This window comes from Pipistrellus hanaki (assembly GCF_964339955.1).
Source record: "Pipistrellus hanaki genome assembly, chromosome: 2".
NCBI classification, from domain to species: Eukaryota; Metazoa; Chordata; class Mammalia; order Chiroptera; family Vespertilionidae; genus Pipistrellus; species Pipistrellus hanaki.
The window spans coordinates 89,618,312-89,641,681 of record NC_140504.1 but is presented as its reverse complement, the minus strand read 5'-3'; the positions used below and the strand labels follow the sequence as shown (position 1 = coordinate 89,641,681).

The 23,370-nt window shown below is 37.1% G+C and overlaps 1 protein-coding gene across 17 annotated transcripts in view; it reads left to right on the top strand.

Moving 5' to 3' along the window:
* The window catches only part of ROBO2 (roundabout guidance receptor 2), a 655,712-nt gene that overhangs the window by 604,842 nt on the left and 27,500 nt on the right, over positions 1 to 23,370 (top strand). For 9 of the 17 annotated variants that reach the window (XM_084875913.1, XM_084875907.1, XM_084875902.1 and 6 more), the window contains 5 exons: positions 371 to 652; positions 1,066 to 1,191; positions 6,803 to 6,959; positions 16,063 to 16,323; positions 21,143 to 21,348. In XM_084875913.1, the coding sequence (XP_084732039.1) occupies positions 371 to 652; positions 1,066 to 1,191; positions 6,803 to 6,959; positions 16,063 to 16,323; positions 21,143 to 21,348 (1,032 nt within the window). The remainder of the gene's footprint in view (positions 1 to 370; positions 653 to 1,065; positions 1,192 to 6,802; positions 6,960 to 16,062; positions 16,324 to 21,142; positions 21,349 to 23,370) is intronic. The other 8 variants (XM_084875905.1, XM_084875903.1, XM_084875900.1 and 5 more) reach the window with 2 other exon arrangements.

Sequence of the window (23,370 nt, the reverse complement as noted above, 5' to 3'; positions counted from 1 at the left end):
CCGTTGTTTGTATATTCAAACTTATTGCTTCTGAAAAGCGGTAATACTTTTATTGGTCCTAAAACAGAGTGAACAATTGAAAGCATTTTTTAGTAGTGGAATATCCCAAAATTCTCATTCATAGTTGAAGAAAATGGGGAAAGACGTCTGGTAAGCAGCGAGACATGAAGGACGAGCGGTAGGCCTGCCTGTCACTGGGCTGACAGCTTGGCGAAGGTTGTACATCATCTATCCTTCATTGGCTCATGAAACCCATTTCAGCTGAAATGCAAACATGCAGGATGACACATATATTTTTCATCTTCAGTCTTGATAGTTCTGGGCTGTCTGTGCATCATTAAATTGTTTCATTTTCCTATGTTCACCACAGATGTGCTGCCACCGGTTCCAGGCCAAGGGGATAAAACAGCAACGATGCTCTCAGATGGAGCCATTTATAGCAGCATCGACTTCACTACCAAAACTACCTACAACAGCTCTAGCCAAATAACACAGGCTACCCCATATGCCACGACACAGATCCTGCATTCCAACAGCATTCATGAATTGGCTGTCGATCTGCCTGATCCACAGTGGAAAAGCTCAATTCAGCAAAAAACAGATCTGATAGGATTTGGTTATTCTCTACCTGATCAGAACAAAGGTAACAATGGTGAGTTAGGTCCTTATTTCTTGAGGATTTCTTTTTGTATCATTTGTGCATGAGATAGAAATTAGTATTCACTGTTCAGTTCGGTGATTCATTACCAGGTTCACTAAACTAAAAGCATATATTAGCATGTATTCATGTACCTTTCACAATTCCTACCACCACCACTACCGCCAACCAACCACCACCGCCACCGTTGCTACTACCAAACACTGACACTGATCGTTTTCATCCTCTTAGCTCTTTATCAATAGTGATCAGTAATCCATCTCAACTTCCATTAGGCAGGCTAGGCCAAACATTCCTCCACTGTCCTCCAACAGCTGCTTCTGAATTGCTAACTGCATGTTCTGCATGGGCTTGTGCTGTGAACTAATCACATGATGCCACTGTGACCTCTGCCCTTTAACCCTTAGCCTTACTTTACATCCCTGACTACCGATTGGCTGAGGGATTGTCTAATAGAATGCCACACAACCAGTCACAGGATTTCAGCACCACCAGCTCTCACAACAGCTCAGAGCGGAGTGGCAGTCTCTCAGGTTGGTCTCATCGAAGTAAGGAGAAATATTTGTTTGTCACCAGCATATGACCTGTGTTCCTAAGAACCATGAGGAAAAGTGAATCACAAGTCATGATCAGGCACTTATCTTTCATGACAATAGCAGTTTATCCTAATGAAATCATCCTTGCCTGTAGGGATAAAAATCACTGTCACTCCTTCTGTACTAATGTATGAGGATATATTTACTGAAAAATAGTGCCATTTTACAGAATACTGTTCATTAAAGAGTGGTAAAGAGTGGATGTATTTGATCTGTCTTGAACCTTACTTAAGCCTCAAGAGAACTTTACAGTAAAATAATCATAAGAGAAAGTCAACTACCTGGTGTGGACACTAAAAAATGAGTTCAACTGAAATGCAAATAATTTTGGAGATTTTTTCATATTAGGATTTCAGTGATATTTTTGGAGATTCTTTATAATATGTTATGGAATATATTTATTGTCTATTAAATGACATTATTTAAAGTAAGGTGCTAACACCATCTATATATATAAAAGCCTAAGTGGCCATTCCACCAGTAGCTATGACATGTACTGACCAGCAGGGGGCAGACGCTCAATTGCACAGGCATGGAAACATGGAACCTACTGAAGAATCTCAGAGAGAATAAGGGAGGGAAAGTGGGGGGAGAGATTAACCAAAGATCTTATGTGGATACTAGAGGCCTGATGCACGGATGTGTGCACTGGTGGGGTCCCTCAGCCTGGTCTGCAGGGATCAGGCCAAAACCAGCTCTCCAACATCCTTGAGGGGCTCCTGGATTATGAGAGGGCACAGGCCAGGCTGAGGGACTGCCCCCCTCTGGTGCACGAATCCATGCACCGAGCCTCTAGTACTAAAAAGAATGGTAATATGGGATATTCCCTTCACATTTAATTTCCCCCCCCAAATATATTCTCTCATATTGATAACTTTTCTATACTGTAAATTTTAATATATATTTGAGATGTATTAGCCAAACTAACAACTATAATGTAGGTATTGTATAGGGAAAAACACATTTTACAGGACAGGAATATATACCTGTCATAAGGAATATCAGTGATATCCTCCAGGCCAAAAGATCCTCACCTCTAAAATTCAGAAGTTGTAGTAGGCACACTCTAACTTCCAACCATAACATGGATGTTGTATGACTGACTACTTTATTTGCACATTTCTAATTAATTCCATGGCCTTACTTGCTTAATTTTTCATATTCATGATATCCCATATTTTACAAAGTTGTTTTCTTTTTTTTCTTTTTTTAACTATAGGCATTTTAGTAAAGGAATATAGTATATTATATGTTATAAAACTACCAGGCATCAAGACCATAACGAGTTAATTCTTTACATCATTAGGGTAACTTTTACTAAATGACTTTTCCTCAGGAGATAGAACCCTTTCAATCTGAAAATGTTAATGCTCTTTTATCCCTTTACAATGGGCCATTTGCTCTTCTCACATCTTGGTAGAATTAAATACATTATATAATCCAGAAAATTTTAAACATCTATTATGAATTGAAACTGGCTTAATAAAATAGAAGACTTTTTTGAACATCTTTATATGTCATTTATACTGTCACTTGTTTATAATGAGGCTCACAATAGCCCTGAATAATTAAAAAGTAATTTATGTTAAGCTTATTTTATTCAAGATATGTACTCTCAAGCAATATACATATAAAAGCTATCTATATGCTGTAACCCATAAGATCCTCTGTGAATCCTTCATAAAAATATTCTGTATATGTTGATTGCCACTGAGTTTTAGAAGTTATTTTTTGAGTAATTGTAAGCTGAACACAATTCACAATAGTGCTTATTTCTTTTTGAATACATTAATCTCCGGAGTGACATTTACATATATCTATGCATAGCAGTAACTACTTCATCTACATTTGAATATAAAGTCACTTAAATCAGTGATAGAAAGCATTCTTTAGAAGGTAGAAGTGAATTTAATATTCCCGTTTAGTTGAGTTCAATGATAGACTTTGTTTTAGTCTTATAATAATGAGTATGTTTCCTAAGGCTCAAGTTTAGGATCAAACTGCCCTATGGATATCTAATGATATCATATTATAAGATTTTCTTAATTTGTGCACAGTTATGAAACCAGTTTAAAATAATTGCAGTAATAAAGAAAATTGGACATTTCAGAATTATTTGAATGAATTTTTCATCCTCTTTAAAACTTTTATAATTTGTTCAATACATAAGTTATGAACACTTCCAGCAATAAAAAAATATCTTACAAAATAGCATCTGTATCATAATTTTATATATGTAGGATATCCCAAAAATGTATACACACATTTTGAAGAATTATAAGGGCAGTGTTTATTAAAATACATTTAATTTTCAATATTGAAATATCAGTTGTTAAAGTGTGTATACATTTTTTTGGGTTTTCCCTGTATACACGTGTATGTGTAGTTCAATATCAGCATCAATAACTAAATCTTTTTACATGGCAGTATTTTAAAAATAGATTATAAGTTTAATTTAAAAATTAGCTGTATTCATAGGTTTCTCTGCATAGAAGGCATGTATTACGCATACATAAATGTAAATCCAAATATTTACATTTTGCATTGAAGAGAGATTGGTCAAATGTATTTGCAAGCCATCAAAATATGCTCTCCTAAAATGTAACACAGGCAGTTCACTTTGAAATGCTTGAGGATCTTTCTTTGCAATTAACAGTAACAAAGTATGACTCAGTTCAAGTTTTAGATCTCAGATAGAGATTTTTATTTCCTTAGTTTATGTCATATGCCCACCACAAAGAATCTACCTGTCCTGGCTCATTGCTATAAGAAGGCAAAGCATGTTAATTGATAATACTATTAAGACTGTCTACAATAAGAGTACAGAAATTTCCCCAAAGAGGGAAATGTGTATATTCAGTGGAAAGTCCTTACAACTTCCCTGAATGAATCTGTTTCCACAATACATTTTTAAGTCTGTTGTTTGGATAATGGCTTTCTTGACCTTGGATAAGGATTTCAACAGATTAGTTTCAGAAATACTAAGTTCCCCAAAAGCTGCTGCATTTTATTATTATTATTTTTAATTTTTCTTTTACTGTGTAAATACAACACTCAGAAAGCATCTATGCCTTCTCCTGAAATGGAGCTGTGAGAATATGCCTATTTATGTCACTCAGTTTGGGAGTGAGCATATTGCATTTCTAAAAGTGTTATGAAAAGTGAAAAAACATTGTACACACATAAATATAAAGAATAAAGGAGGCATGACTAGGGGAAAAGCTATGGGCCTTGTGTCCCAGCTCATTCCTTTTTTAACTGAGATATTGTTCTGATGCTACTGAAAAAATGTATAGTCCTTGTTTGGTTGGGTTATCAGAAAACAGAGGATTAAGGCTCACTATCTATACTAATAATAGACGAATATATAAATTGACCATACGTCCATGATACCACAGCCAATCAGGAGAGAGTATGCAAATTAACCCAACAAAGATGGTGGGTCTGTGGGCAGCGTGCTCGCGCCAGATGACAAGCAGCTGGGGTTGGATACCTGCAACAAGCAAACAGACAGCGGAGCCCTGCTTGCCCCTGGCCATGGCAGCAAGGGACAAGCAGTCCCCCTCAATGAGTGAGCAGACAGCAGTTCCCCACAATGCACAAGCAGACAGCAGGGCCCTGCTTGCCCCTGACCATGGCAGTGAGGGGCAAGCCGTCCCCTGTAGTGAGTGAGCAGACACCAGTGCCTTGCTTGCTCCTGGACCTGGCAGCGAAAGGCAAGCAGGCTTCCTGAGAGTGCAAACACCAGGGCCTGTGGTGTCCCCAAGCACGCAGGTCCGCGGAGAGCAGAGAACCATGGGGAGCAGGCCTATGCCATCAGTAGGACACCCCTGAGGGCTCCCAGATTGGAGAGGGTACAGGTCGGTCTGAGGGAACCTCCCCCCCGCCCCACACACACACACAAATTTTGTTCACTGGGCCCCTAGTCTTAAATAAAAACAATAGAGATGTGAATTCAAACAGGTTATTATTCTTATCTGAAAATCAGGCTATTCCTGGGACACTTTGTCTTGGAGGAGTTGGATGTGGCAAAGACAATCAGAAAACAGTAGGAATGATTGACATTTACTGAGCATTCTTTATATTCTGAGTCCTCTACCTGCATTATCTCTTAAAACCCTCAAAATGCCTAAAGAAGTAGTAACTATGTTTTACATGTGTGAATATCAAGGTGATATCTATTGAGAAACTTATCGAGTAATTGAGAAACTAGTTTTCAAACCCAGAGATCAAGCTCTTATCCTTGAACCTGAAGATCGCTCCTCTCTGTGCTCTAAATGTCTCTCATTCTACCAAAGATAAAAGTGAAAGAAAGGGTGAAAGCACTCCATTTTCAGAAATATAAGTGTTTTATACACACTACCTAGAAAATATAGTAATTTAATAGTTTAAGCACTTTTGGGCACTGGAGTAAGTTATTATTAAATTACATAATTTTTTAAATTAGTGAATGCAGACTAGTAATTGAGAGAAAGTGATATCGCTATTGCTAGATAACCATGTTGCAAATATTTGATTCTTACAACTTTTAGTTCCAAAAAGATAAAAATCCAAGAAGTCAGTACCTTTTTTTTTCTTTTCCCTGCATTACTACCGATAGTTGTGGGAGTGATAACAGTTTCTTAGCTTCCCTTTAATCATTCTTGGTCATTCTGCTCAAGAAGTAGTAATTCCAGCATCCACCCATAGTTCAGTTAGGAAGAAAGTTCATTTACTTAATTTTGAAAGAGTGAAAACCATGGCACTATAGAAATTATAAATTTTCGTTTATATTTTATTAAACTCCTATAATTCTACACATGGCCTATATGCAACTGTGTTACCTTCTGCTCATGTTTTGCTCATACATTCATTTGTATACAATAGTAGTAAAACTGATTACTGTATGTCCATTCATTTTCTTTTATTTTTGGAATTTAGGAAATGGTTTGCTTAAAGCATTTGGGAACTATGCTCACTATATGCAAATAAATAAATAAATAAATAAATAAATAAATAAATAAATAAATTGGTCATTAGTTAAAATTTTTATAAAACATATTAGTATGAAAAATTTACAACTTATCCTCTGGTATAGTTGATTGATTTTTAAACTGTTATTCTCCTGGATTAATTAAATTGAGTAAATTCTAATGTAAAAGTTTAGCCTGTATCCTTAGACACTGCATTTTCCACTAAGAGAGTAATGCAAAAGAGCATTATAAATACATTAAAATCTGACATTTGAAAAATGTTATGGCCCATTGTTTCCTCTAACAATGAAAATGTGGAGGCAGCACACATGCATAAATCAATAAATGTGCTTTTCCTATAGCAGTCATATATTTGGTTTACTCAACTCTGTAGTTTATGGGATGGGAAAGAGACAATACTATTTTGGGTGATTTATAAAAAATGTTTTCTGATTATATAATGCCATTGTTTATGGCTTTTAACACTGTGACATACCAATCCTGGTGTTTTAAAAACATAAATACATAGTCTCATCTGATGTCCTTTGTTTCTTCTGATTTTTGGTATGTCTGAATAAGTGCATTATTGCTTTTAGGTGGAAAAGGTGGAAAAAAGAAGAAAAATAAAAACTCATCTAAACCGCAGAAAAACAATGGATCGACTTGGGCCAATGTTCCTCTACCTCCTCCCCCTGCCCAGCCCCTTCCCGGTTCAGAGCTGGAACACTACACAGTGGAACAGCAAGAAAATGGGTAAAAATGTTTTATAGACCAAGAGAATGTCCAGGCTGCACTACCTCTCTGTTGTACATGCTTGTCTTTATCTTGTATGCTCTTATTGCTTTCTCTGCCCCCTTCCCAGCCTGTTCACTGCTTATCCCCTCTTTTATTGTTTACGGCATCTATATGTTTTTAGCTGACAAATACAACATAGCACCTACTGAGGACCTAGAATCCTTGGCCTTCAAGTGCCTTAGATTGTCTGCAATCATGATAATGCAACCTCCATTTATAATATTGCTTGTTATTTTGAAAGCAAGTACCCATGGCTCTGTGAACTAAAGAGCCACTCCTGAGAAGAGCTGAAAAGGGAATTAAAATAACCTTCATCATTCCTCACAGTTCTCTAATGACTTGATGTCTGGCCATAGCAGGGCGCCCACTGTTGAGCTCCCTCACAATGGGATAATTGCAGAGACCTGGCCAGTGTGTAGAACTTTAATCATCAGCTTTGATGGGAACTTAGGGGCCTGAACAATAAAAGAGGTTCAAGCCAATACACACTCTGTAACACAACCTTTTAAAGTTAGAAAATGTCCTTTGAGGGCCTTTAAATATGGCCATTTTCTTTATTTTTCCCTAAACATCTCACAAGAATTAGATTGTTTTCTTGTTACTTGTGTTAATAGATTTTAAAGCACAAGATATCAATACATTTTATTCACTAATCTGGAAAATAGCAAGGCAGAAAAGAACAGTCTGGTTTTCTTTTTTAATAATGGTAATTGCTGTGTCATCTTCACAGTTTCTAAGGTCACCATTGCTTTTGAATAAAAATGAAAAATAGAGAATAAAGGCAATTTTCCTTTTTCTAAGTTTTTCTTTACTTGGAAGTTTTTAGATATTAAAATACTATAGTAAATATTTAATTAGGTATTACAATTCAGTTATTAGAATAATGTCTATTTTCTGTCTTGTTTCCCATTAAGATCATATGTACATGTTTATACATTGTTTTTCCATATTTTTTACATACCTGCTTTCTTTAAAGTCTTCAAATTAATTTTTTTCTGTCATAATGTTTATATCCAAAAAAGACCTATTTGTCTTTTCTTCCAGTTATATAATATGCATCATTCTCTACTTTTTTCCACCCAAAGGGCTTCATTTGTTTCTATGAAATTACACTGAGTGGCCAGATTATTATGATCTTTGAACGCATAATAATCTGGCCACTCTCCAAAACCAGTTTGGCTCAGTGGATAGAGTATCGGCCTGCGGACTGAAAGGTCCCATGTTCAATTCTGGTCAAGGGCATGTACCTTGGTTGCGGGCACATCCCCAGTAGGGGGTGTGCAAGAGGCAGCTGATCGATGACTCTCTCTCATCTATGTTTCTAACTCTCTATCCCTCTCTCTTCCTCTCTGTAAAAAATCAATAAAATATATTTTAAAAAATAATAATAATCTGGCCACTCAGTGTATATCCTATATAATAAAAGGCTAATACGCAAATTGTCCCCTCAACCAGGAGTTTGACCAGCAGGCAGGCCAGCCTGCACCATCTCCAATCTGGGACTCCTTAAAGGATGCCTGACTGCCCTCTCATAATCCAGGATTGCGGGCTCCCAACTGCTCACCTGCCTGCCTGTTTACCTGATTGCTTCTAACTGCCTCTGCCTACCATCCTGATCACCCCTTAACCACTCCACTGCCAGCCTGATCAATGCCTAACTGCTCCCCTGCTGGTCTGATTGCCCCTAACTGTCCTCCCCTGCTGGCCTGATCACCCACAACTGCCCTCCCCTGATGGCCATCTTGTGGCATCCATCTTGCGTACACATGGAGCTGGCCATCTTGTGTGTTGGAGTGATGGTCAATTTGCATATTGCCCTTTTATTAGATAGGATGACAAGCCCTAGACGAGCAATGCATATCTATATCTATATCATCTATATCTATATCTATATCTATATCTATATATCTATATCTATATCTATCATCTATATTTATATATAAAACCCTAATATGCATATAGACAGAACAAGGGAACAACTAAACAACTGGTTGCCCAGTGCCAGCCCTGATCACTCCACACCATCACCGGGTGCAAGCCTGGCTGCCAGCCCTGATCACCCCTGAGGGCTTCTCCACCTTGCCCTGCTCCTGAGAGGCAATTGTGGCAGCAGCTGCCACTTGCACCCACTGATAGCATGGGCCCCACTCTCACCCACTGCTGGCACCAGCCCCAATAGCTCCATGCTATGCTGTCATCACATGGGAGCTGGAGTAGGGCTGCCAGCAGACAGGGGACCAGGGTCTGAGGCAGGAGGGGCCGGGCAGGGGTGAAAAGGGTGGGCCAAGACCAGCCCTTTTGCCCACTGCAGCCTCACAGCCCACAGTTCCTTTCAAGATAAACAAATTTATGTACTGGGCCCCTAGTACAATAATAATTTGCTGCAGAAAATGATAGTCAAGCATGCCAGGTAAGGCTGTTGCAACCCTATAAAAGTTGAGTTTTGAGGTGATTATTGAATTATTTATTTACAAATAATAGTGCCCAGTATTGGGAGATTGGTGCATGCCAGACTCCAAGTCAGAAGTAAATAGACAAAGGTGGTGAGGAACAAACGTAAAGTAACCTGTGTGCCAAGATAGCTTGTTAATCAATGACTACAACAAGATGCTACTAATGTTGCCTTTTGCTGTGCAGATGAAAAGAAAATTTTCTAGCCAAAGACAAACATATATATAAAATTAAAGAGGATAAAATAAAAAACAAGAATAGCACATTAGTCTTCCTTTGGTACTTTCCACTCTTCCCTTGGAAACCTTATCCTATTATAAAGTTACTTGCCTTTCCTTTATTTTTCATTATTCTTTTTTTTTAATTAATTTCTTTATTGATTAAGGTATCACATATTTGTCCACAACCCCCCATTCCAATCCCCCTATTGTCCTTGATCACTGGTTAGGCTCATAGTGTGCACATAAGTCCTTTGGTTGATCTCTCTCTTTTATCCCCACCCTCTCTTTGAGGTCCAACAGTCTGACCCATGGCTCCTTATCTCTGGGTCTGTTCTTGTTCATCAGTCTATGTTGTTCACCATTTCCCCTAGATGAGTGAGATCAGTCGCTGATCACACCTTACCATAATAGCAGTCAGCAGCTGTGTATCACTGCAGGTTGCCCAGGACCAAACCAGAGAGGGTTGGACCTGCATTACCACCATCCAGAACTGAAATATCATTGCTGACATGTACACATAAGGAACTATTTTTTCATTATTCTTTAAGCTTACTTTCCTACTGTAGTACTTATCACATTTCACTCTAATTACTTGTCTGTAACCTTCCACAAGTGGTAGCTGCTCTACAGGTATGATGCTTATTTAATTTGAAACATGTGTAGTGTAGGAGATATCTGAGAAGGTGTCTTGAGGACAATTCTGAAACCTTAAATGTCATGTAAGGATTCTGACTTTGGTTACAGGTGATGCATTGGAGGACATGAGGCTGGGGAATAATAAGTGGTATACTGTAGCAGAATGGACACTATCATGAAAGTGATAAGGGAATGAAATAAGGCAGTGGCAGTGGGATGGAGGGACAGAGATAGATTTTGGAGATATATCTAGCTGAGAATAATCACAATCTTGAAAAGATTAATTTAAAAAATCCTGTTTTTTTATTACAATTTTTAATATTATTTCTAAGAATTTAGATATTATAAATTTTTCCAAGCCTTTCTTGGTCAGACCTCTTCACTATACTAAATACCAAAAGTATCAAATCATTGTTTTATGGAAAATGTACTTAATTGTTGATTTAGTGCCATAGCAACAATGGTAAATGTTCTTTTTCATCAACCTGCTTCCCTCAACTTGACAAAAATGTTTCAAATATATCCTTTTTTTTTGCTATAAATATAATGTATTTTTAATATAATTGTATGATGCTAGGAATAATTTAATAGTAGTTCAATAGAAAACATACTCAGTAGTTTTGTTACTGCAGTTAGAGATTGGAAAGCTTCTGTGGGTGTTAAACCTTATTGTATTTTTATTAGTAATCTGATATTTGTATTTGGCCTTTAACAAGTTAGTTCACATGCAACATTGATTTGTTGTCATCCTTCTCATTATCTGTGAGTAAGACAATACATTGCCTCCCACTTCACTGCTGCTGTCAAAGAATAAACACTTTTTCAGGAAAAGTAGCCCAAGAGAAATTTGGTTGGTAGTAAAAGCATTTTCACAGTCTTTCTGATGTTACTGTTGAAATCTCGGCACTCAAATAGAATATATCTGTAAATGTGAAAGAAACTCTAAAAACAGAGATACACTTTTCATAACATTTATAGAGACATCTGTTACTTTCTTGCCCTTCCTCAGAAACTGCATGAAAGTTAAGTGTCCATTGTCCTATAATGGATTAATACAGGGATACGTAGAATGATGAACAATGGTTAGTTATTTCCATCATAAGATATGCACCATGTCCCATATTTCTTTCATCTAGCCTTTTATGTTCTTCCCCTAGTCTTTTACTTATTCTTTCTATCTCTATTTTCTACTTCTTGCACAAAACATTGACTGACATGAATCCATGGGCTTTCCTCAGCTCTGCTTATGTTCTGCAGTGGACAGAGTTTGCTCCTCCTATTCTAGATGACCTTTGTGGAAAAGACTTGGAACAATTGATGAAAAACACCATTCTAGTTCAATGAGATAGCTATTGAAATGGTTTTCAGACATGTAATATATTGTGCAATGTGTGTATGTGTGTGTATGTGGGTAGAGAGAGGAGAGTCAATATCAAAGAACAATATATATATATATATATATATATATATATATATATATATACATATATTATGTAATGTAAAAATAATATTTATACATATATGTCCTATGCCTTATAGTATTTGAATAAAAATGAGGACAACTAATTACACTAAATGCATGTGACACTCCTTCTTTCTTCTCTTATATTTTCTATGCATTTTTATTTCACTTGTATGGTCCCTTTAGATTATTGGAAATAAAGATAGTTTGCTACTTATAAAGTAGGAAAATTTTAAGAGGTAATTGACCTCCTCCATTTGAAAGATTAAATACTATATAAACATCTTCAAAGATATTCTTTCTTTATTCAAATGTAGGATACCCCTAGAAATCAACTAATGTAAGCAAACAAAGTACAGGAAATAAGTCTATGGAAAAGTTGTGCTATTCTGTAAAACAGAATCAAGTTAATTTAATTATAACTAGTCATGAAGTATAACAGCACACACATTCAATACTGAAAAGGGATAGCTTCACTTAAAATTAGATTTACTATACATATTTCTGTTTGACTTACTAATATAGCATTTAAAGCCAAATAAATAAGTTAAGAAAAGTATCTTAACCAGCCCTGATCAGGTGGCTCAGTTGGTTGGAGAGTCGTCAGTACATCAAAGGTTTTGGTTTACATTCCCAGTCAGGTCTCATATGGGTGGCAATAGATTAATTGATGTTTCTCTTTCACATCAATGTTTCTCTCTGTCTCTCCCTTCCTAAATATATCCTTGGGCACCAGTACTGAGAAAGCTGCCCACATAACATCTGTATGTGAAAAGAAACAGGGTAGCTGTTTATCAACCAGAGACAGTTGGAAATGCAAGCATCCTCTTAAAGGGCCAACACAAAAAAATTCATATGCAGACTATCACATTGGGCTCCAGCAGAGGGAGGATATAGTAGATTGGATATGTGTGAGCAGAAGCCAGGGTTGGAAATAGCCCAAGTGCCCATCCATAGTAATGGAAAGCAACAGTGCATTAGACACTTTCTACTCAACAGGATATTTTCTTCAAATGAAATCTAACTGATTTACAACATATAAAACAGGAGAAATGACATTGTTTTAGAGCAATAGAATTCCTCAGAGAGGTTGGTATTTATGTAGACAATTAATGACAATACAACTTTAACCAATGGTATTTCCTAGTACATGAAAAAGTTTTAGTAACATATTAAAGTGTGCTTGCTTATAATAAATTATAGATGATATTTCTAAACAGATATTCCAATCAGGGCTTCTGAAAAAGGTCTTCAGGTTACAACACATTGAGATAGAAGATTATTTAGGTAGCTTTAACAAGAGAGGAAAATTGAACAGCCAAAGATAAGATCATCTCTGTAACAGACCTCTCAGTAACTATCCATCACTCACAGGCAGAATTTCACACTCCTTGTCGGAGCTCATGAGGCCCTCTGTGACCTGGCTGTCCTCCCTCCCTTCTCCTGCTCCTCTGAGGCCAACCTTCTTCTCACCCAAAGATATGTTTGTATTTATTATAGAGAGAGAGGAAGGGGAAGAGAGAGAAACATCAATGGAAGTATCATTCACTGGTTGCCTCCTATATACACCACTACCAGGATCATACCTGCCCCCCAGGCACATGCCCTGAGAAGGAATTGAACCAGTAGCCTTTTTGGTGTTCAGAGTATAAATTCTGAACAGCTCTTGCCAGTCAGAGAACTATTGAGTATTCCAAATATTTTATCTTTTCTCTTTCTCCAGACCATCACATGTGGTACTTAGAATACCCTCTTTCCAGTGGTCAGCAGATCCTTGCCCAACCTTAGGACTAGTTCTAGCCTCCCTGTTCTCTGTTCCTACAGTATTTGATATTGTTGATTATTTGCTTAATATTGGTCTGCCCATTAGATTCATGTTCTGTGAAAAAATCCTGTCGCCTGACACTTGATTGTTGAATGAAAACTTCAAGTGTTGCTGTTTTTAATAGATACTATTTTTTTGATCAGTTTTAGATTAACAGTAAATTGAACAAAAAGCACAGATTTTCCCATATACTGCCTGCTTTGACTCCCATGCATAACCTCTGCTACCATCAACATCTCCCACCAAAGTGGAACCTTTTTAAAAGTGATGAATCTACCTTGACACATCATAATCACCCAAAGTCCATGGCTCTTGGTGTTGCTTATTCTGTAGTTTTGAACAAATGTATAATGAGATCTATTCATTATTATGGTGCCATACAGAGTAGTTTCACTGTCCCAAAAATCCTGTGCTCTGCTGTTCATCTCTGCTTCCCCTTAACTTCTGGCTGCCACTGAACTTCTTCCATATATATATATATATATATATATATATATATATATATATATATATAATTGATTTTTTTTACAGAGGGGAAGAGAGAGGGATAGTTAGAAACATAGATGAGAGAGAAACATCGACCAGTTGCCTCTTGCACACCCCCTACTGGGGATGTGCCTGCAACCAGGGTACATGCCCTTGACCGGAATCGAACCCTGGACCCCTCAGTCTGCAGGCCGACAACTCTATCCACTGAGCCAAACCGGTTTTGGCTTCCACTGAACTTCTTGCTGTTTCCACAGTACTGCTTTTTCCGGAATGTGTGATATGGTTGGAATCATAGTATGTAGCCTGTTCAGAACTGATTCTTTCACTTAGTAATATACATGACTTGATGAATAAGGCTGCTATAAAAACCTATATACAGGTGTTTTTGTTTTTTTTATGAGTTCAGTTTTAAACAGAATAAGTGAAAAGACACTCAAGTAAAAATATTCCAGAATCATCTGGAGATTTTCAAGTTAGCATTTATAAGGGAGATAAAAACTAGATATATACATTTATAGTATTCATCCTTTCTTCAGGTTCTTTAATGAAAACTGCTCATATGCTATTTATTATACTTAGTGCTGGAAATGCATAGTTGAGAATTAGAGTTCTTTAATTTAAAGATCTCACAGAATCTTGGTGAAAATATAGATATGAAACAAATAATCTCAATATAACATGGAGAATGCCACAAAGTATTAGGGAGTTATGATCCACTCCATTTGATGGAGCCGAGGAAGCTTCACAAAACTAACAGCACTTGAATTGAACCTTGAAGAAGCACCTGGAGGTTACAGGCCAATGATTTGAGCATAGTCATTATACTTTAAAAAGGTGCGGCATAGGCTGGTGTTGTGGAAATAAACTATAAAGATAGGTTGATCAGCTGGAGAAATTTTTAATGTCCTGCTAATGAGTTTGAACTTTTTTCTCATATTAGCAATAATCCCTGAATAATTGAAGTATAGGTGTGACGTGAATGAGGATTTTAGAAATATAATCTGTCTGCCTGTATGGAAGACAGTACAGAACACATAAATATGACGTCTCAAGAGACTAGGAAAACCAATGGGACAGTTCACATATAAAGAAGACTGATCTGTGACTTGGAAGTAGTAGTCAAGTGTGAGAGAAAGATTTGGGAAGTATTTAAAAAGTTGAATTCATAGGAAAATTACATCTAGTATTGCTTATCTTATGTTTATATCTCTTTTAAAAATACATTAAGATCTATTTGATTTATGAAAATAACGGAACTACAAAGGAAGTGTAAATAGATATACTATTTACATTGTGTCACAAGAAAAACTTTTAGAATTAATTTTCTATATTTCCTAGCCAGATTTCTCAAAAACATGCTATTTCAAAAAATGTTAATTTTTTTAAATATACATTTGATAGAATTAGATTTCTGTTTTATAGTTTTTAAATGTCAAAATATGAGTTTCTGCAAAAAAACCCCTGAGAGACTTAAAAGAGTCAGAGGGGTATTGAATAGTTTTGTAGCACAGTGTCTTAATGATTAACATGTCACATGTAATGAAGGTTGGGATAGATCTAGAATAAAAGTAAATACATTTCTCAAGCACGTCTCAGATGATCAATATTGGCGTATTCTCTTGGTACACGAGGATGAACGAAAATAGTTAAATCTACAAATGCTAAACTAATTAATTGTCTTTGATTAGCAATTTGTTTTTTCCACATGAGTAACTTTGTTGAAAAGTTATTGCCTTTAGTTACCCTCGGTAATAAGATCCTTTAAGAATAAATTTGAGATATGGAGGTAATAGATGTAATTATGATTAGAAATTAAGACAACAGCCAGGTGATTTACTATGGTAGCATTGATAACCTGAAAGCAGGCGGAAATAACTTGAGAGAACAGTTCAAATACTATTGTTGACATTATGGTGTTGCTTATTGCCAAAACAATTGTGTGTGTGCAAATGTGCTTTTTTTCTCTTTTTATTTCAGCTATGACAGTGATAGCTGGTGCCCGCCTTTACCAGTACAAACATACTTGCACCAGGGCATGGAAGATGAACTGGAAGAGGACGATGATCGTGTCCCAACACCTCCTGTCCGAGGGGTGGCTTCGTCTCCTGCTATTTCCTTTGGACAGCAGTCCACGGCAACGCTCACTCCATCCCCACGGGAGGAGATGCAACCCATGCTGCAAGCTCACCTGGACGAGCTGACAAGGGCCTATCAGTTTGACATAGCAAAGCAAACATGGTAAATATCTTCAGTAGGTCAGGGGGAACTGGGCTTTCAAAACATGGAGAGAGGAAATGTTATTTCATACTAAATTCACAAGAGGTTTTCATGGAACTATACTGCTGGGGTTAGAAATGCTTTTGTACAACTTTTCAATCATCTAGATAAGGAAATCGACTGTGGAAATGTTAGATAATTTGGCCAAAGTTTCATAATTAGAGTGAATCGGAGCAAGAAGTTAGATGTGTTGAATTTCAGGTGAAGGTGCTTTTCGCTATACCAGAGTCTTTTCTAAGTTATAGTTTAAATTCAATTAGCTTATCCTTAAAGTTCACTTCCAATACCATAATAAAAGACTCCTTTTAGATTCTTTAAAGTGCCTATAATTAATTTTGTCTGTGGTTGTGAGTATATAAATGTAAGCTTCTGCAAATCACATATGGTCAGTGTCAGTTATTAAAAGACCTTCTTTGGGATTAATTAAATGAGATAGAAAATTACAATATTAGTAACAGAAAGTGCATTTAAAAAAAAACAGAATAATTACAAATCCAAAATTGTTTTCTTTCTAATGAATCTATAAACTTGCCTAAGCTATAAATGGAAATCTACTTAGATGCCCTGTGAAAATATGACAGGAATACAAGTGGGACCAGTTCTCATTATTTTGTGCAGTTATTGTTCTCATTTGCCCTCTCTTCTCCGGATTTTAAAATTATATCTTAATAATATGCATTTTATTATCTTCTGTTAATTTAGACCATGTGCTTGAAATTAGAGTAAATTTTTATGACAGGTTATTTGCTTCTTTTTCATAGTTCTGGCTACTGAAATAAGTAGATAATAAGATAAATCTTATTCACGGTGTTAATGAACGTTTTTTGAAATACAACTAAACACACAAAGATTCACTAAAACCACTTATCACTTAAAGCTTTTTACAAACATAAGGTATTTTCTTAGAGATCCTTGAACTTTTTTTCACAATTATCAGATTTTCCCCCCCCAAATTTTAAAACAATCTACCTTTAAAGTGTTATATTACTTTGGACTGCTTTATAAAATACCATTTTTTTAGTTGAAGCCAGAAAATTTCCTTCAAGTTAACTTATGAAGCTGTGCAATTTAGTTGCTTAGCACAGATTCCAGCTCAGGGTTCTAAATATGACTGAATATGGAAATCACCTGGACAGCCTTAAACTGTTGATATCCACCAGGCCCTCCTCTGGAGATTCTAATGGCTTGGTGTGGTTATTTGCCTGGGGCAGCCAGGTTGGGACCACCACCACGGCCACTACTTACAAGTTGCTTGACACTGGGCAGCATGTTTAACATTTCTATGCTTCAGTTCACTAGAATCCCCACAAAACTCATAGGAAGCTGTTACACCCAGTCCCAGTGTATTATTGTGAAAAGGTGCAGATTAAAGTCAGGCAAGAAAAGAGATGCATGGGGCAGAGTGGAGGACAGTTCCACAGACAGACAGCCAGCTGTCCTCTCCCAGTGGCAATGTGCAGCGGTTTGCAAGGAGCATTGCCCACCAAGGAAGCTCACTTGATCCCTGAGGTTCAGAGTCTTTATCGGGTCTGACACACAGACATGGCTGACTACCTGCATGGCTGGCCTCGATCTCCAGCCCTTCCAGAAGGCAAGCTGATACCTTGTGACTCAAGGATCCCACCATAAGTCTCAATGTTAGACTTTCTGGAGGAGCTGGAGGCCTCCAAGAAAAAAAAACAAAAACAATAACCACCAAAGACAATTTTATCAGACTGAATATTCTGGAGCACAGGGCAAAGGCCTGACTTCTCTTTAGGTAAGGATAAACTTATTACAATGCATCATAGTTTTGTAGGAATTAAATGAGTTTGCACTTCCGTAGTCCTGGTAAAGAAACTAGCTATATTACAGCTGCTAATATTCAGGTGGGCTTGGGTTTCCACCTGAATTGTTCACTGCTGTCTTCTAGGCTTAGAGGAGGGTCCACTTAGCGCATGCTCCACAGACATTTCCTAAACAAAGGAGTTCACCTCCACCTGCTGCAAGTACCCACAGAGCAGACCCTGCTTTCTCAGTGTTTCTCTTCTGCCCAACAATCCCAGAATGCCCTTGCAGGGAGATGACACGCAAGGGCATGAGACCTTGACCTTCTGGAATGGAAATGCCTCTAGTCTGGGCTGCACATCAACATCACAGGAAAAACACTTACAAAATAGTCACTCCCAGGCCTAAACTCCAGGGATTCTGTTCACATTGACCCCTGAACTGCACAGCAGAGTGCCGGCCACGAGGAGATATTTATAAATGGGTGTACCTTCTTTCTGCATTTCAGTGCATCTCCTAATTCTGCCAAACTCAGAGTACATTTTTCACCCCTTAATGTAGCTCTGTCCCATCAAGAGGTGTCAGCAGTGATGCAGGATGAATGTGTTGGCATGTCTGGTCCTCCCCAGGAGCCGAGTGTCCGCCCTTAGAGGAGAATGAGTTGTGCATATAAATGGCACTGTACATCCACTTGCTCCTGACCGGGCTCACTTCTTCCTTGATTCACAAACAAGATTCGAGGCCACACTTCCAGGAAGAGGTAGCCCTCCACACTCAAGACTTATTATATAAATAGTTAGGGATCCACCTGGCATATATATATATATATATATATATATATATATATATATATATATATATATATTATTGATTTTTTTACAGAGGAAGAGAGAGGGATAGAGAGCTAGAAACATTGATGAGAGAGAAACATCAATCAGCTGCCTCCTGCACACCCCTCACTGGGGATGTGCCTGCAACCAAGGTACATGCCTCTGACCAGAATCGAACCCAGGACCCTTCAGTCTGCAGGCCGATGCTCTATACACTGAACCAAACAGGTTTCAGCACCACCTGACTTTTCAAAGAAGGCTTTGTTATGAATTCCAAACAATAATGTGGGAACCTCACATGGTCTGTTAAATTAAAGATATGGGCCTCATGGCATTCAAGTGGCTTCCAGAGCTAACGTATTAGGTTTGCTTTAACTGAAAGATCTAGAATCTTGTTAACATTAGAGTTGGCTACAAATTTAAGAATGCAGTTTCAAAAGGAATATTAAGCAATGAAATATTTCCCTCAAAATGCAAATATTAAATAAAATTATCTTATATCTTTAAATAAAAAACTAACAGCAAAAATGCATAGCACTTGTTTTATATATCCTTATATAGCAGAAGTCTTTTAAATACTTTGTATAAAAAAAAGACAGTGTCCAAGCATGCAGGATATTCACTCTTTAATGACAAATGCAGAGTGAGTTCATTTAGCATTTTATGGTTAGGGAACCCTTTTCCTGCCAAGAGCCATTTGGAATTTTATAAAGGCAATAGCGCGACATAGAAATATATCAACTTAAAAATTAGCCTGCTACATTTGATCCATCATTTAATTGACTCACCCCTAATGCTTTGGCAGGGCCAGACCCAATGATTTCAAGGGCCTTATACAACCCAATGGGCTGGGTGTTCTGCACCCCTGGTTTAGAAGAAACTCTTAAATACTCAAAAAGTGACCCAACTTGACCCCAGCGTCCAGCTCTACATTTTATCAATCATGTGATTTGAAACAAGTCATTTAATTGGACTTTGCTATAATAATTTGGAAAAGAGAGTTCTATCTGTTTCTCAAAGTTGAGATTAAAGGTATTCATTTATTCCAGTGGTCGGCAAACTGTGGCTCCCAAGCCACATGAGGCTCTTTGGCCTTTTGAGTGTGACTCTTTCACAAAATACCATGTGCGGGGGGGCACATACAGCGCTATTGAAACTTCGTGGCCCATGCACAGAAGTCAGTTTTCAGCTCTCAAAAGAAATTTCAATCGTTGTACTGTTGATATTTGGCTCCGTTGACCAGTGAGTTTGCCAACCACTGATTTATTCATAGAAATTATTGAGCACACCTGAGGGCCTAAACTCAGTGCTGAGAGCGTCTCTTCTGTCTTCAGGTGCTTAAGACTTTGGTGGGTGTGACTGATGCAACAATAAGTAGCTATAACACAAGGTGGTCATTCCTCCTCTAAACTAGTTTAAAGTGAAAACACCCATCAGCCTGATTTGGGGGTCATGCAGGAAGAAAGTTCTCAGGGTTGGGGACCAGGGCGTTGGTACGAGACCTTTATGTGACATCTCTTCTTCCTAAGGGCCAGCAGGTCACATAGGTTACACAGGTTGAGTCAAATTCTGACACTAAGCTGAGAACAAAATGATCATATTCTTTTTGGACCAAAATACAGTAAGTTTTATTGGTTTTTTAATATATTTTTATTGATTTCAGAGAGGAAGGGAGAGGAAGAGAAAGAATATCAATGATAAGAGAGAATCATTGATTAGCTGCCTCCTGTATTCCCCCTACTGGATACGGGGCCCGCATCCTGAGCATGTGCCCTTGACCAGAACCTGGGACCCTTGAGTCTGCAGGCTGACGCTCTATACACTGAGCCAAACTTGCTAGAGCTATAGACAGCTTTAAATAGTTACTAGTATTTTTGACAAATGTGCCTATTCTCCTTTGGAAGATTTATTTATACTAAGTAATGCTGAATTTGTATTCTTTTTCTCTGTGGATCATCCTATAAATACCAACTGAAGGGTATTATAATCTAGATTGTTGTTGTGTTGGCAAGTTACATATAGGTAGCCCATTGCCTCCGCTGAAATGTAAGAAAGGAGTGTGACCTTCAAAATTAGTCAAAGGAAACAAGAAGAGAAAGTTAGTTACCATAGCATGCCGTTTAATTCTAATTACAATTTTGTGGAATGCTAACAAGTTTATTTTGCCCCCATTTAAATTCTAGGCACATTCAAAGCAATAATCAACCTCCACAGCCCCCGGTTCCACCATTAGGTTACATGTCCGGAGCCTTGATTTCTGATTTGGAAACAGATGTTCCAGATGATGATGCTGATGACGAGGAGGAAGCTTTAGAAATCCCCAGGCCCCTGAGAGTGCTAGAGCAGACGCCTGGATCCAGCATGGACAATCTGGATAGCTCTGTGACAGGTAACAGGACAAGTTTATTAGAAATGACTGACCTATTTGTAACATTAAAATGCATCAAAAATCATATTCTTTTTACGTAAGATTTATTCCACTCCATTTATCTCAGTAACATTTTAAATAGGCCAATATTAAACACAGAACTCAAAAACGATTTGGAAATATTTTTGCTTTGCTGCAAAAATGATAAGAAAATTTCATGAATTTTAAAAAGCTTTAAATACATGAAAGAAAACTCAATTATATCCAGGATTTTCATGAAAAGTTCACTCTACTGGAGAACCAAGTCTATTATATAAAAACCTTGACTTTTCGGAAAGATATATTTTATGTAACAGGAACAACATAGAAAGTGAATGTAATCTTAATATGATTTTTGATATTTTATTCTGTAAAATCATTCATTGATGAAAAAAAGAAAGTGTTCAGAATAAGTATTTCTAAGGTTGCAGGGCTATTATTTTTAGAGTGAAGAAACTGTATAGAGAGATAACCACACATCTATGCATTTCATATTGTTGGATCCAATAACTGCTTCTCTCCTAAGAAGTGTATTGCTCTTTCCTCCTCTGGCTTCCTCTTGCCTTGTTCACCGAGTGAAAGGCTGCAGGTGGTACTTTAATAAGATGGTCTCAGTACTGAAGCTTATTTCCCCAAATTTTTCAAATAATAAATCCTATTTAAATCCTAATATAGACACAATGAATATGGAGAAAAGTAAAAATGTCTTTCTATTCATGTAGGTACCATTTCTTACACATACACACACACACACACACACACACACACACACACACACACATATCTTTTGCAAGACCATAAAGATGTAACTGCTAAAAATGTAAGTTTGCCTTTGCATGTCATTTGGTCTTCTCAGGCAACCTCACAGGCATGTAAATGCACATGGAGATGACCCTGAGGTAAATGTATGTAAGAACCAAGTATTATAGAAATCAGCATGCTAATGAATGGTATTCTAACATGTTTATGTTTCCTTCAAACACATGGCTAGTTTAATGGCGCTAAGTTATATGGGTAATATGTTTTTAGGAGAGGATATTGATCTTACCAAAAGTTACTGTGAGTTCTAAATGTGTGTGTGGTGTGAGCAAATTTGTCATTACTTTCACCTGAATTCCTTTAGAGATTTTCATTTTCATGAAATTAATGACCATTTTTACTAAATAGAAATAACAGTGATATGCCATTCCCTGAAATTCTAAAGTCAACCGAAATGATAATGCAATTATACCACAGAGGTGGGCTTCTAAGCCTGTACATAAAATCATTCAGGATTGTGGCTATATTATATTCCAACAGTCGCTATGTTAAAGAATATCAGCAGTTAACAAGGTATAGAGCCCATATTTATAAAGAAAATAAGTATATTAATTTCAAATATTTTCATAGCAACTAAGACATTTTTGAGGAATTTCTTAAATTTTGACATAAAATTTCATACATGGAAAAAGCAAAGAAAAATGGAAAATATCAGTAGTTCCATATTTCATGAACTCAGTGTCTTAGTCTGGACAGGCTGCTATAATAAAATACCATAGACTGGTTGGCTTAAACAGCAAACATTAATTTCTCACCATTCTGGAGGCTGGTAAGTCCAAGATCAAAGAGACAGCAGATTTAGCTCCTAGTGAGAACTGTCTTCGTGATTCGCAGACTGCTCTCTTCTCTCTGTGCCCTCACATGGCAGTTAGAGAGAGAGAGCACACTCTCTGGTCTCTTTGCAAGGCCACTAATCCCATCAGGAGGACCTCACACTCATGACTTCCTCTGAATCTGATTACCTCCAAAGACCTCTCCTCAGAGTGCCATCACATTAAATGTGATGGCCTGAACATATACATTTCTGGGAGATTCCAACATTCAGTCTGTAAAACTCAGTAACGGAAAATGTATTTGAAAATTGTTATTTATTTATAAATTCTCACAACAAGCACTTAATGAATGCCTAATTCTTCCAACTACTTAGCTAAGAATTGAGATTTAATAATATGATAATAATAACAA